Source organism: Diabrotica virgifera, chromosome 1 (genome assembly GCF_917563875.1).
Source record: "Diabrotica virgifera virgifera chromosome 1, PGI_DIABVI_V3a".
NCBI classification, from domain to species: Eukaryota; Metazoa; Arthropoda; class Insecta; order Coleoptera; family Chrysomelidae; genus Diabrotica; species Diabrotica virgifera.
The window spans coordinates 118,943,182-118,958,524 of NC_065443.1; the positions used below are offsets into that span (position 1 = coordinate 118,943,182).

The 15,343-nt window shown below is 33.4% G+C and overlaps 1 protein-coding gene across 1 annotated transcript in view; it reads right to left on the bottom strand.

Annotated features, from left to right (window-relative positions):
- Positions 1–1,444: 1,444 nt before the first annotated feature.
- The window catches only part of LOC114324154 (uncharacterized), a 129,973-nt gene continuing 116,074 nt past the window's right edge, over positions 1,445–15,343 (bottom strand). Inside the window, exons 11-12 of the mRNA XM_050660782.1 lie at positions 12,647–12,811; positions 1,445–2,502 (exon numbers count right to left, since the gene is read on the bottom strand). Coding sequence (XP_050516739.1) covers positions 2,155–2,502; positions 12,647–12,811 — 513 coding nt within the window. The 3' untranslated portion in view covers positions 1,445–2,154. The remainder of the gene's footprint in view (positions 2,503–12,646; positions 12,812–15,343) is intronic.

Genomic DNA, 15,343 nt, shown 5'->3' on the forward strand with positions numbered 1-15,343 from the left:
TTATATATATATACGACCTCTTAAAATTATTAACCAATACTATGTTGTAGGAATTTTTTTCCTTCATTTTTTGACATTTTGATTATTTAAACAATGTTCCGGACCTTTTTAAGTGGGAGGATAACTCAAATATTATTATATGAGTTATATTCAAGCAATTTCTACAAAAAAATATGAGTCACCGCTCAACATCCAAATGTACTAATATTTTTACAGATGCGCCCTGGTCTATAGGTAAAGATCAACAAAAATTTGACTCCACACATGAGTAAAAAGCAAAGTAGGTAAAGGCAGTTAAGATTTTATTACGATTTAGAGACCACTACCATCTGTTTATGTACATTTTAACCTCTTGGTTTTCAAACAAAAGATGATTTGAAAAGTTTGACTTTACGTACTTATTTTGTTATTTGCTCTAATCTAAAGTTTCACATGAATTAAGAACAGAGGACCAAAGAGGCAAAGCTAATTGTCAAGTATTGTCTGAAAATAACGATATCAACTCACCTATTGCAACTACAGAGGCAATCATTGAGCCTTTTCAGATAGGGAGTTTTCATTAACATATAACAATACAGTGATACAACAAATTCAGAAAATTTCCTTATCTCCTAACAACAATCCTAAGGCACTTCCACATTCCTTCGAATACTTAAAGTTTAGTTATTGTAAAGTCTATAAAAATTATATATTCAACAATCTATCACAATATTTTCAGAGTATGTTTTAAAGTAAAAATGTGATAACCACTTCTAATCTACTAATAGATACAAGATAATCTACGTGGTATAAAAAATCTTAAAAATTGTCAAACGAAAACTATAAGTAATTATATTAAGACTCTAGTAAAAGTATTTATATATTTACGAGAATACTATAAATAAATGTAATAAAAGCAGATGTAAGGAATTATTTCTAAATTATTTCCACTATTATTTTAAAAGATTTTCATTGTGTTTTATCAATTAGCAACCCCTTCTAATTCCAAAGAAAACAAAAAAAAAGAATCCTTTAGACCTGAGTGTTGACTATTACCCTATATGGAGCGGAAGTATAGCCAATGACAACAACAATACGAAAAAAATACGAACAGTTGAATTGGACTTTATGAGAAAATATCTACAGGTCACCAGAGAAGATAAAATAAGAACAGAGGAAATATGGAACGGAATGGAAGTAAAATGCTCAATCACAGAAAATCTGGAAAACGGTGCCCTGCAGTGGTACGGGCATGTACAAAGAATGAGAGAGCACAGGTGTCCGAAAAGAATATTGGACTTGGACCAGCCGGGAACCGCTTCCTTAGAGGTCGGACTAAAGATCAAAATCAAGAAGACACAAGTAATGACTAATCTGGTGCGAAATCGTAATATTGTTGTTGATGGAATGGGTATTGAGCAGTCTGCAACTTATAAGTTTTTGGGATAAGAAATTAGGTTGGGAAGAGATAACCAGAAGTGCGAGCTCCCACGTCCAATAGGATTAGCCTGGGCAGCGTTTGGTAAACTGAACACTATGTACTTAAATCGGACTTACTCATATGCCTCAAAAGGAAAATCTTTGACCAGTGTGTATTGCCTGTACTCACTTATGGAGCTGAAACATTAACACACATACAAAAGTTAGTGAACAAGATTCACGTAACTCAGAGGGCTATAGATCGCCAGATGCTGAGTGTCTCCCTGAGAGACCCAATCCCTAACGAAGAAATACGCCCTAGAACAAAAGCAACAGACGCTGTCGAAAAAATGGGACAGGACATATCGCCAGATTGTTAGACAACCGATGGACAAAACGTATTGTGGAGTGGAGGCCACGAGAAGAAGCACTACGGAGCAGAGGACGCCCACCGACCAGATGGGCCGACGATCTGAAGCATGTTATCGGTAACTGGATGCAAGCCGCACAAAACAGAGAGAGATGGAAAGAGCTGAGGGAGACATATGTCCAGCAGTGGACGCGTACGGGTTGATGATGATGATACCTATATAAAATAATGGGGTTTTAGGCTTGCTATTTATGTTTCTTAATATTTACCTGCGATACAATTTTACTTTAAATTTATATTCGATTTACATAACATCCACTTTTATTAGATTACAACTTTTTAAAATACTGATCTATACCTATATATTGTACAATAATGCTACATATTTAAATATGTCCTTCAATTTCGTGCGCATGGTTGTAGGGTCCCACCCCATTACTAATAAAACCATTCGTATGTGTCTTTACACTGCCATTTGCCATATGGTTCACACCATTACTCACTTGTTTACTGATAGTGTCTATGGGCTCGTCATCGAGGTCTTGGACTTGGGTGTCTTGTGGGATATGGCCGTTGGATATGGCGTGGCCATTGGGGATATGTCCATTAGCGACATAGCCGTTTTGGGTAGCCATGGATGTTTCTTGAGACTGGGTCTTCAGGTACTCGATGTGTTCTTTGACGACGTTTCTAAAATCCGCTTGCACTGAGGGAGTATCTGTGTCGCCATCAACCTACAAATACATTTATTTTAGTCTCGTATAAATAATTGATAAAACAATTTTTACAATTCAAATTCAAAAATTGGTGTAAAATTGGTATCATATTTTTCAGCACTCTGTCAGGAAAGCAGACAGACAGACAAGCATTTGATAGAGTATGCAGGGCTAGACAGCGACGCAGGAACTTGGCTTTTCAAAAAGAAAACCAGTCAGTTTGATAAGGATGTGTATAGAACGATTACGATGTAAGGTGAGAGTTGGACAACAATACTCGGAGACATTTGAAATAAGCAATGGACTGAAACAGGGAGTTCACCAAACAGGGAGTTCACCACAACTCTTCAACTTAGCTCTAGAACACATAATCAGGAGTGCAAGAATCTAATTTTTTTTTAATATCCCATTTATTTACAATCTGTAATAATGATTACAATAAGTAAATTGTTTAACAATTAAAAGAGACTTGCAGGATACTGACAATAACCTATGAAATCATAATTTTAGTACTTAACAAAATTATTTGTGACTAATAAATAAAACCCTATAAATAAAACTCTAATAAAATATTTTTGAAAATTTAAAATTTAAAATCTTGTTCGTAGATCGCTTGGAGTGTGGCGCTTTAGTCTTCTGTTTACTTGGGGTCTCATTAGGTTCTTCGCTAGCCTGTTGGGGTAGTTTTGTAGTCGGATGTCGTATTTTTGGGCGTAACTGGCAATTTCTTCTTTGACAGTCTTCATTTGGAGATCACGATTGATGTGTTCGTTGGGCATGTACCACGGTGCATTTGTGATAATGCGCAAGGTTTTCGATTGGAATCTCTCCAGGATGTCGATATTGGATCTCGACGCAGATCCCCACAGTTGGATACCATAGCTCCATATTGGCTTAATCACTGCCTTGTATACTAAAATTTTATTGTACAAACTCAGTTGTGACCTTTTTCCTATCAGCCAGTACATTTTATTGAGTTTCAGACCCAACTGTTTTTTTTTCGTGAATATGTGTTTCTTCCACGTTAATCTGCGGTCTAAGTGCATACCTAGGTATTTTACATCATCCTTTTGTTGTAGTACTTGATTATTCAATGAGACGGTTGGGCACGTATCTTTTCGATTAGTGAACGTTATATGTACTGACTTGCTTTCGTTTACTTTAATTCGCCATGTTTGTAACCAGATATTTATTCTGTCGAAATTTGTCTGGAGCAGTTGCGAGGCGATGTACGGGTTTGAGTGAGCTGCAATGATTGCTGTGTCATCTGCATATGTGGCTGTGATGATGTTTTGGCTTGTAGGAAGATCTGCTGTATAGAGTAGGTAGAGAACTGGTCCAAGGACACTACCCTGAGGTACTCAAGCTTTGATTGGATATAAGTTAGTGCACTGATCATTAACTTTTACAAGGAAATGGCGGTCGGAGAGATAGAACTTGAGGATTAGAAAGAAGTTGAGAAGAAGGACTTTTCTTATTTTGTATAGCAGGCCAGTGTGCCAGACTTTATCAAAAGCCTGAGAGACATCCAAAAAGGCTGCAGAGCAGTATTGCTTCTCTTCTAAGGCTTTGTTTATGGGATTGCAGACTCGATGAATTTGCTCGGTGGTAGCATGTTATTGTCTAAATCCAAACTGGTGGTTGGGTATTAGCTGCTTTTCTACGAGGATTGGCTGTAATCTGTCTAGTAAGACTTTTTCAAAAACCTTTGACATCACTGAAAGTAGACTGATAGGTCTATAGGACTTAACTTCTTCTACAGGCTTGCCTGGTTTAGGTATTAAGATGATTTGTGCCACTTTCCACAAAAGGGGATAGTAAACAGTTCTTAAGATTGCGTTAAAAATCTGTGTCAAATATTGCACTCCTTTCTTGGGAAGTTCTTGTAAAATTCTTGCAGTGATTAAGTCGAACCCTGAGGACTTTTTCGGATTCATATCTGTTTGGATTTTATTGAAAACTTGTTTGGCTGTGAATTTCTCCAACGGTGCTTCTAGTTGGTATGGATATTCTAAATACAATTGCATATTATCTTCTGCATCATAGTTGTTGTTTTGGGCATGTGGTTGGAACACTTCCTCCACTGCAATCTAAAAATCGACTACAGTATTTCATCCAGAAGGATCAGACTTACTGCTGGCATTTGCAGACGATATAGATCTAATAGGAAACACCAGGTTAAGGACGAAGGAGACTTTCGTCAGGTTCCAGAAGGAATCAGAGAAGATAGGCTCCTAAGTAATGAAAATTAAACGAGTATATGAGCCAAAATAACCAAAGCAGAGACAGGACTGGTCAGAGCATCACCTTCGACGACTTTAACTTGGAGCGCGTTAGATAATTTAAGCATCTTGGAACAACAATAACTGAAGGCAATAACGGATCGCAAGAAATAACAATAACTATAACTAACAATACGTACATAGATACAACTCTATAAAATAATCATACGACCCGTTGTGATGTACAGAAACGAAACATGGACGATAAGCAAAGGCAAACGAAGAAAGACTACGTGTTTTGAAAAAAAAATATAAGGACGACCTTTGGATCTGTTCTTGATGAAGCAGCAGTACAAGGGCAGATGGGTAGTTTTGAAATCGGCACGTAAACGGCGGAGCATATCTGCTTCCAAACACGTGTGCATTTCAAGACGTTTAATTTTGAAATGCGCACTGGTTTGTAAAAGAACTTCGCGCCTAAGATTATCACAAATACGTGTTAAGTTGTAACATTATTTTATTTCATTTGAACTGTTGATCACAAATAGCTCCTATCTGCAGAATAACAAATTATCATTCATTGGATCTGTGGAAATAGAACAATTTTGTTACCTTCTTTTTTTCTTTATAATTTTTCAAAAAACTCAAAGTAGTGCCAAAATATCCTGTCAAAATAAACTATTACGATACGTATACATTTTGTAGTAATGCACAGCAATATAGTTACTAAAAGTGTTATGTATATTAAAAACATATTTTAGTTTCAGCTAAACAATTATTGTTTAGCAAACATATTTTTAGCTATTTTTAAAGCTATTTTTAAGGAAGCAATATCAGAGAAAGAACAGGGTACTTATATCAATAAACGGAAAATTCTTGAAAAACATAAGATTCGCAGAGTACACCGCTATTTTTGAAGACAGTTTAGAAGCACTGCAACGAGTAGTACCTAAATATATTACATCAAGTCAGTATAAAAATGGACTACGAATGAACGTTAAGAAAACCAAGTTCATGATTAATTCTAAGCAACATACAATAGGAAGGCTAGATATCGAGGGAAAACAAGTAGAAAGAGTGAATAACTACAAATATCTGGGAACCTGGGTAACAGAAAACAACGACCAAGGTAGAAAAATCAGGACACGAATCGAAATTGCAAGAAAAGCATTTATAAAAATGAAAAAAATGTTTGTTAATCGAGACCTTCCTCTGGAGCTGAAAATACGAGCCCTAAGACGATACGTGTTCTCGACTTTGTTGTATGGAATGGAAAGATGGACACTGAAAGTAGACAACATAAAGAAGTTGGAAGCATTTGAGATATGGTGCAATAGATAGATTTTGAAAATACCATGGATCCAACGAGTTACGAATGCACCTTAAATAATTGACTTAAACTTAAATACACAACACGACCCTCAAAGCTAAGTTGATAAACAGCAAGTGCAGCGAATAATATACCTATTAGTTCTATGCACTTATTTGTAGAATTCCAACGCCACATGTTTCGGTACAAACCCGTGCACATTTCGGGGGTTGGCGCTTTCAAATCAACACCTTTTTGGAACTAGATATGTATCACCGTTTCGGTGTCCGTTTCAAAACCGCAATGTCTTGAAATGAACACGCAAACGGAAATACCCGGCCGGATTTACCACTAGGCCGACAAGGCACTGGCCTAGAGCGCCAAATTTGTTATAGCGTGGAACGGGCGGATTTTGTTTGCAGGGAAGAGCGGCAATTGAATAAAGAAAAACTTCCTAAACTAACAAAAAATTTTTCTAAAGAAAAAGAGAGAGCAAATGAGAAGGACGAGGGCGGTCCGAGTGTTTTATCAACTAAACTAGTGGTTGAAAATGAAGATAGAGTAGTAGCAGTAAGTGAAGAGGACAAAAACGAGCAAGCTACGAAAATGAAAACACTGTATTTGAATGATGATACAAAGTGTAACTTAGTTGATGATTATGATGTTTGATGTTGGTGATAATGTCGGTTCTGATAACAATGACTATTCTTTGGCGGCATTTAAATTTCAATGTGACCCTGCAAACTGGAGTATATCTGAAGAGTTACGTGACTATGTGGCTCAAAACGGTGCATCACTAAACCGGCAACCAACTTACACATCATCAAAGCGGCACTATCCATCAGATAAAAAGACAGGTGTTGAACCGGAAGAATCGGTATACCAGAATTTGTGTTTTTACTGTTTTTTTTTTATGTAAAAATATGTTGTTTCTCTTTCAATTCTTTCACCCTGTATATGCTAATTTTTCAAAAAGGTAAAACCGGCGTTGAAAAGAGCGTAAAAATATTTTTTAGGAAATATTTTGAACTCTTTAGTTATATTAATTACCATTTAATAAATGCATAACGTATCTTCGCATGTAGGTACCTATGTGCGGCAGATTCGTGCAAATAATAATATAAGAATTATTGTGAATTTAATGGTAGAAGCATATAATTTGGACCACACATACTACACACACAAAGATTCAAATTTAGATATGAGACCATCTCAGATTTAGTCTTTTACAAAAATGGCGGGCATTTAAAATGAATCTGCCGCCCATAGGTACATGTGAACATACGTTTTGCATTTATTAAATGGTAATTAACACAACTGAAAAGTTAAAAATATTTTCAATGGCGGTATTACCTTTTTGAAAAAATTATATGTACAGAGTGAAAGAATTGAAAAAAGAACAACATATTTTTACATAAAAAAATAGTAAAAACACAAATTTTTTTAAACCGATCCTTTCGGTTCAAGACCTCGATATTATTCATAAAACAACAAACTATATACCAAATTTCGTTCAAATCTGACGTCTCGTTCAAAAGTTATCGTGCTATTAGTCACATATGTATAGTCGCCATTTTGAATACCCGCCATTTTTGTAAAAGGAACAAAAACTGAGATGGCCTCGTATCTAAATTTGAACATTTATATGTGTAGTATATGTGGTCTAAATTATATGCTTCTACCAGTAAATGCACAATAATTCTTATAATATTTGCACGAATCTGCCGCATATAGGCACATGTGAAGATACGTTTTGCATTTATTAAATGGTAATTAACATAACTAAAAAGTAAAAATATTTCCTAAAAAATATTTTTAAGCCCTTTTCAATGGCAGTATTAACTTTTTGAAAAATAAATGCATACAGGGTGAAAGAATTGAAAAAATAACAGCATATTTTTACATAAAAACCAGAAAAAACACAACTTCTGGTAAACCGATTTTTCTGGTTTAAGACCTCAGTCTTAAACATCAAAAAAAGAACCTATATACCAAATTTGGTTGAAATCTGAAGTCTCGTTCAAAAGTTATCGTGCTATTAGTCACATATGTATAGTCGCCATTTGGAATCCCCGCCATTTTTGTAAAAGACAAAATCTGAGATGGCCTCCCATCTAAATTTGAACCTTTATGTGTGTAGAATATGTGGTCTAAATTATATGCTTCTATCATTAAATGCACAATTGTTTCACATATCGGCTGCACTAAGGTTTTTTGTGTCCTTAAACTATTCAAAGAAAACATTTTAGGATTAGATTAAACATTTAAATATTTTTTTACACAAACTAATAACGTTGCCTTCTGAACTCGACGACCTAAAAGCATAGGTTGGAATGGGTAAAATTGGAAACTGTTTTTGAGTGAAACAAAATTGATTGTTAACATTTGCAAGGTCAAAGGTGTCCTCTTCGATCGCAACCAATCGTGTGCGAAGTAGGTATGAGGAGACCGGGGTAATTTTCAGAATGTTCAAGGTTGTCAAGGGCGGATCCAGGGAGGGGGCCATGGGGGCCATGGCCCCCTCCGAGAATTTAAAAAAATATAAATTTAAATATTTGCAATTCAAATGTTTTTAATTTCAAACATATGTACAGTCGAAAAAATGAAAGAATACCCACGAACGATCACATCAATCACATATTATTCAGATTATTAATAAAATCTATCTCTCTAGTTTGATATTTATGAAAAAAAAAACAGCAAATACAAAATATGTGATTGATGTGATCGTTCATGGGTATTCTTTCATTTTCCCGACTGTATATGTACAAAACAGGGTATAAATATGTTTTCTGGACTAGAATTGAACTAAGATAGTAGGTAACAGAAGCTTCCAGAATGACAGGATGTTTTTTTTTAAATCAAAATGTTGATAATTTTACAAAGTGCCAATTGTTAGAACGACCTTAATAGCCATCAAAATCGTATCAATTTCCATATTCTATACATACAAAGAATAAAAAAATCACTAGAACTTAGAACAAAGGAGTTGGTTAGTATTTTCGCACAGTCAAAAGGAATTGTTTTACAAGTATTGTGTTTTATTTTTCTAATGAAAAGTATGGTCACAATAAAGGGATGACAGCCAAAAGACTTGTCACGAAACCTTTAACATCTTTCACCATACTCATGAGCAAAGACGGAGCCATACAAACCCATGAAAAAACATCATACCACAAGGAGTGCGTTCAGGTTGAGCTGGATTTTCTACAAAGTTTTCGCAATCCTCAAAAGTCAGTTATTAACCAGATAGACTCTCAGATGTCTAAAAAGATACAAAAAAATAAAGAAAGACTACGACCTATAGTAGGCTCCTAAATATTCCTCTAAGAGACCATCGTGATGATGGCCTTCTGCTTCTGAACGAAGGTGCTGGACCTAGCAATGAGGGGAATTATTGTTAAGGTTTAAAATCGCATTAGGAGATAAGACTGTTAAACATCACCTATCCACAACATCTTCCTGAGCAACATACACTAGTAGCTCCAGCCAAAAGCAATTAATAACATGTTGTGGTGAAGAAATAATTGAACAAATAATAAATCAGGTTCAAAGTGCAAATTATTATATTAAAGTACTGTCTGTCATATTTGACGAAACGACCGACGTATTGCACGTGCAAAAGATTTCTCTAAATTTGAGATACATACACAATAACAACATTCGTGAAGACTTTGTCAAGTTCATTGACGCTTATGAGAACCTAAAAATAATTAGTGAAAGTCAAGAAAGAGGGAAAGAAAAATGCCTGATAGGAGAAGCATTGGGAAAATGGAAAATAGTATTAAACTTGTTGAAAAAAACTGCACTTGGATCCGAAGAAATGTGTAGGAATTGGTACTACGGCAGGAATGGTGAATTTTAAGGCACTTTTCATACACGGTAAAAGTTTGTGATAAGTGCCTTAAAACTCACCATTGTAACCCTAATTTTTAAAAATTACCGCCCGTACCTCCGGTACCTCTCCCCAAAAAAAGTTCATGGCCCCTCCCGAAAATCGGTCCTGGATCCGCCCTTGAAGGTTGTGTGAATTAGATCACAGAGAGGAATATGTTGTAAGCTCCTTCTGATTTACAACTTCTTCCTGTGGTTTTATATCCTAAGGGTTCAAGTAATTATAATATTTAAGCAGAGAATAAAAGTATACCGGTTGGTGAATTGGAAAACGGGCCATAGGAAACTTAATGTAAAATTCTAAATTGTCGAATTCCTGCTTCCCTAATTATTTTACATCAAAAGTCATGAGAAACTATTTGTAGAGGATTAAAATCTGTATTAAAAACAAAAGATAAAATTGTTTTACGATTTAAACAGAGTCCAAAATTTTGAAAATTTGAATACATTTGTCATACCTAAGTAAGTGCGTAAAAGTAAGGCCACACGTTACTATTTCTGACAGTAAGCAAACTATTGACTGAATAAAACATATTTATTATTTCTACTTTCTCCTCAACTGAGGACATCTTTTCGACTTTATTGTTTTTTAAACAATAGAAAGGATAAAATAAAAATACTGAGAGCATTGATTATAGACACGGTGTCTATAATCAATGCTGAGAGTTATTATATTAATAATTTCATTGTGACTGAAGCCAACCCTATACACATTCTTGTACTGTGTGTGGCCTAAATTTGGCAAATACTTTGATAAAATTTATTATATTTTACAAAATTTTAGAATGTGATTAATTCGTAGTAGACAAGACGAAAACGGCGGGTTCGTTAGAAAAAATATTCCCATGAGATTTTTTGCATAATCACATTCGTGAGACATCCCAGAATAAGGTTCAAGAAGTCGCCCACGTGAAAAGTGGTCCAATTTTTTTTAGTCAAATTGAAAAAATCAATATTTTTGGCGCCTACAAATATTTGTTAGGTTTTTTGGACCATTCTGAACAAAAAAGGTATCTTGTAATTTTTCTCTAAAGTTGATTGTTTTCGAGTTATAAACAATTTAAAATTGAAAAAAAAAGAAAAATGGCGATTTTTAAGGCTTAATAAATCGGTTAAAAGTTATTATGAAAGTCAGAAAGTGACTAAATAAAAGTTTAAAGCCCCCCCTACAAGATCCTGAAGAAATTTTTGTCATAATTTTATTACTAAGCTGTTATTTTTAAGTAATAATAATGAGCGCTAGCAAGTATTAGGCGAACATCTATGGTGAGTGCGAGAGAGATGCCATTCCGGCAGTCCAATGGGGCATTTACTCGCACTTACATTTACAGCCGCGTCAATACGCTCTACGGCCTATTGTTAATAATTAATAATAACAGCTTAGTAATAAATTAATGACACAAAAATTCTTCAGGATCATGTAGGGGGGGCTTTAAAATTTAATTTAGTCACTTTTGACTTTCATAAATAATAATTTTTAACCGAGTTATTAAGTCTTAAAAATAGCCATTTTTTGCGTTTTCAAATTTTAAATTGCTTATAAGTCGAAAACCATTAACTTTAGAGAAAAATTATAAGAGACCTTTTTTGTCCAGAATGGTCTAAAAAACTTAAGAAAAACTTTCCAGACCAAAAATAATAGTTTCTGCAATTTGATTAAAAAAATTGTTAAAAAAAATTTGGACCACTTTTCTCGTGGGCGACTTCTTGAACCTTATTCTGGGGTGTATTACAAATGTGATTATGCAAAAAAATCTCATGGTAATATTTTTCCAACGAACCCGCCGTTTTAGCCTTGTCTATAGAACACTTTTAAAAATTGTTTTCAAATAAAGGTTTCAATCGTCTACAAATAGTTTCTCATGTCTTTTGATGTAGAATAATTAGGGAAGCAGGAATTCACCAGTTTAGAATTTTACATTGAGTTTCCTAAGGCCTGTTTTTCAATTCACCACCCTGTATAGATTTTATATTATTTCATATTATACTGGATCCCAAACCCTTTTTTCAGTGCGTCATTAATTTTGACGTATATAGGATTTTAAGAATGTCTCAGATCATTAAATGACATTTTAGTTAAATCTGACAGTTGTCAGAATATTAATATTTAAAATATTTTAATGTAAAAATAAATAAATATAAAATCAAAATTTACTATACAATGTCCGAATATACCAATGACTTAAAATATTTATATTTAGGTCGCTAAAAAATACTAACCTAGAAATTACAATTGTCATTTTACCATATGACCGATTATTTTTGTGTCAAATTATCTTTACTCGCTTCATTGATTGGTTATATATTTAGATACCTTTGGTACCTATTGTAATCGCCAACTAATTATACATCTATAAGTATAAATCCGTTTTAATGTGCAAATACCCGTCAAGGAATACATAATTTTCTAAGTTGAATGTAATAATAATCACAGAGGTACGTTTTTTTCTGTCACTTCCAACTGTAATGGGTTAGAGAGAATTCGATAATCTGTGACGCACTGGAAAAAGGGTTTGGAACAATCTATATCCTTCAATAGGTTTGTTCTAGCATCAGTTTCAAACGGTTTGAAACCATCAGCGAATAGTGGACCATCGCGAGTAGAGGGGATAGCACTGGTGACTGTATTATGTTCTCTCACTGACCAAGTGTTTGCTGACGGTTTCTGACTAGATTGACTGTTTGCTAGAACAAACCTAATATGTGTTATTTTATCTTATGTATATAGCAAACTTACAATTGTTAACCTTCCTATACTATCCATAGCTCTCAACATCGGCAGAGATGATTGGCGAAAAATTTCTAACCTCCTTCTAAACGCTGTGACGCTGTCATCTAAACGTCCTCTTCCTAGTTGTAATTTTGAGCAATCTAGTAGAATAACTGCCGGTTTTTGTTTGTACTGAAACAAAAATAACACATTTATTATAACAAAACAGAACACAACAACTTGGAAAAAAAAAAATAAAAAAATATGAAAAAAAAGTTTTTAGGAAACGCTTTTCTTTAGTTCCGGGTGACTAAAATTATAAATATTAAAAAATCAACTAAAAAGCAAAAAATAAAAAATTGAAAAAATCCAACACATTCGTCAAAGAAAAGCGTGGGGCGTCTTCATCGAATAAACGGTTTTCGCCCCACGCTTTTCTTTAACGAATGTGTTGGATTTTTTCAATTTTTTTATTTTTTGCTTTTTAGTTGATTTTTTAATATTTATAATTTTAGTCACCCGGAACTAAAGAAAAGCGTTTCCTAAAAACTTTTTTTTCATATTTTTTTATTTTTTACTTTTTAGTCTTACACTTTTCAAACATTAAAATATATCGTCATGTTTATTAAAATATGTATATAAAACATATGATATACAAACATAAAAAGTAGTCGGAATCGGCAAAAAATTTGAAACTTCATTGTTTATTTGTGAAGCATAACGTAAACAATTAACGTAAAAAGTGAAATTATGTATAGTTCATATCATTAGCTACAATCCGTAAAAATTTCAAATTTCTAGATTGTAAAAAACAAGAGAATTTAAGCATTTTCCATTAAAATCGTTTTTTTAAACAATTATTAAACATAAACAATTTTTTTTTATTGACTATTCGTGTATTGTTCCCGCGAATGCATATGTCTGCAAATTTTCATTCATTTGCATTGATGAAAAGGCAGGCAAATTGACCTCTAAAGATTTGACGCAAACTATTGAACTAAAGAAAAGCGTTTAAAAAAAGAAGAATGTGTGTAACTTATTAAATTTAAATTAAAATACATTTTACTGCTGTCATAGACCAGACAAAAATGTTTATATCACAAACAATCATTTCCTTTCGCTTAAATTGAATGTTAAAACTTCCAAGAGGCAGGTGGCTGGCGGGAGCTGGCTTGAATATTTAGTTTAATCGAAAAGCAATGTTTATATCTGTAATACACATTTTTTCTGTTTACGGGCAACTGTAAAATGTATTCTGAGTTAAATAAATTACATACATTCTTCTTTTTGTCAAATAATTTAATTAAAAAATTATTTTTTGACATCCTGTACAAATAATTATATAAATTTTTACATTACTGATTAAAGAATTGAATTGCCTTTCAAATGAGCTATCGCATGTCCCCTATTCTCATTTAAAAAAATCATCGATTACGTCATCGCGCCCAGATGGATGACGTCACTTGTATGACATACTCGTATATGCCAAAATATCGTAATTTCAAAATAAAAATCGACCTCTTTCGAGATTTTCCTTAAAGTCGCCTTTTTACGAAATAACGAATTTATTCCTTTCATTTGCATAGTACTGTATAAACGAACATATGAGTGTTCAAAATTTAAAACTTTATTGTTTATTTATGACGCATAACGTAAAAAATTAACGTAAAAAGTGAAATTATGTATAGGTTATATCATTAGCTACAATCCGTAAAAGTTTCAAGTTTCTACATTGTAAAAAACAAGAGAATTTAGTCATTTTTCCATTAAAATCGTTTTTTTTTATTTAAACAATTAATAAACATAAACAAAAATTTTTTGTTGTCTATTCGTGTATTGTTCCCGCGAATGCATATGTCTGCAAATTTTCATTCATTTGAATGGAAGAAAAGGTAGTCAAATTAACATCCAAAGATTTGACGCAATCTATTGAACTAAATAAAAGCCTTTAAAAATCATCGATTACATCATCGCGCCCAGAAGGATGACGTCACTAGTATGACATATATGCCAAAATATCGTAATTTAAAAATAAAATCGACCTCTTTCGGGATTTTCCCTTAACCCTGGATTGCTACACTTATTTTCTAAACTCAATCTGCTACATCGAGGTACAGTGGTACCCCAAATAAAATCGACCTAAAATATTTATATATGTATGTTTTAAGAACTTATGACAAAAACAATCTTAAGATAACATGCTAAGAATTTATTTTGTATACAAAAATATTTTATTATATTATTATTCACAAGTTTATTTTCATATTTTCTACACCCACTACTGCAAATTGGTGTAACTTACAAACAAGGTTGGGGTACAAGTGTACCCCAGGTAGCATTCCAGGGTTCAAGTCGCCTTTTTACGAAATAACAAATTTATTCCTTTCACTTGCATCGTACTGTATAAACAAATATATGAGTGTTCAAAATTTAAAACTTTATTGTTTATTTATGACGCATAACGTAAACAATTAACGTAAAAAGTGAAATTATGTATAGGATATATCATTAGCTACCATCCGTAAAAGTTTCAAGTTTCTACATTGTAAAAAACAAGAGAATTTAGGCCTTTTTCCATTAAAATCGTTTTTTTTTAATTAAACAATTAATAAACATAAACAAAAATTTTTTGTTGTCTATTCGTGTATTGTCACCGCGAATGCATATGTCTGCAAATTTTCATTCATTTGCATGGAAGAAAAGGTAGTCAAATTAACATCCAAA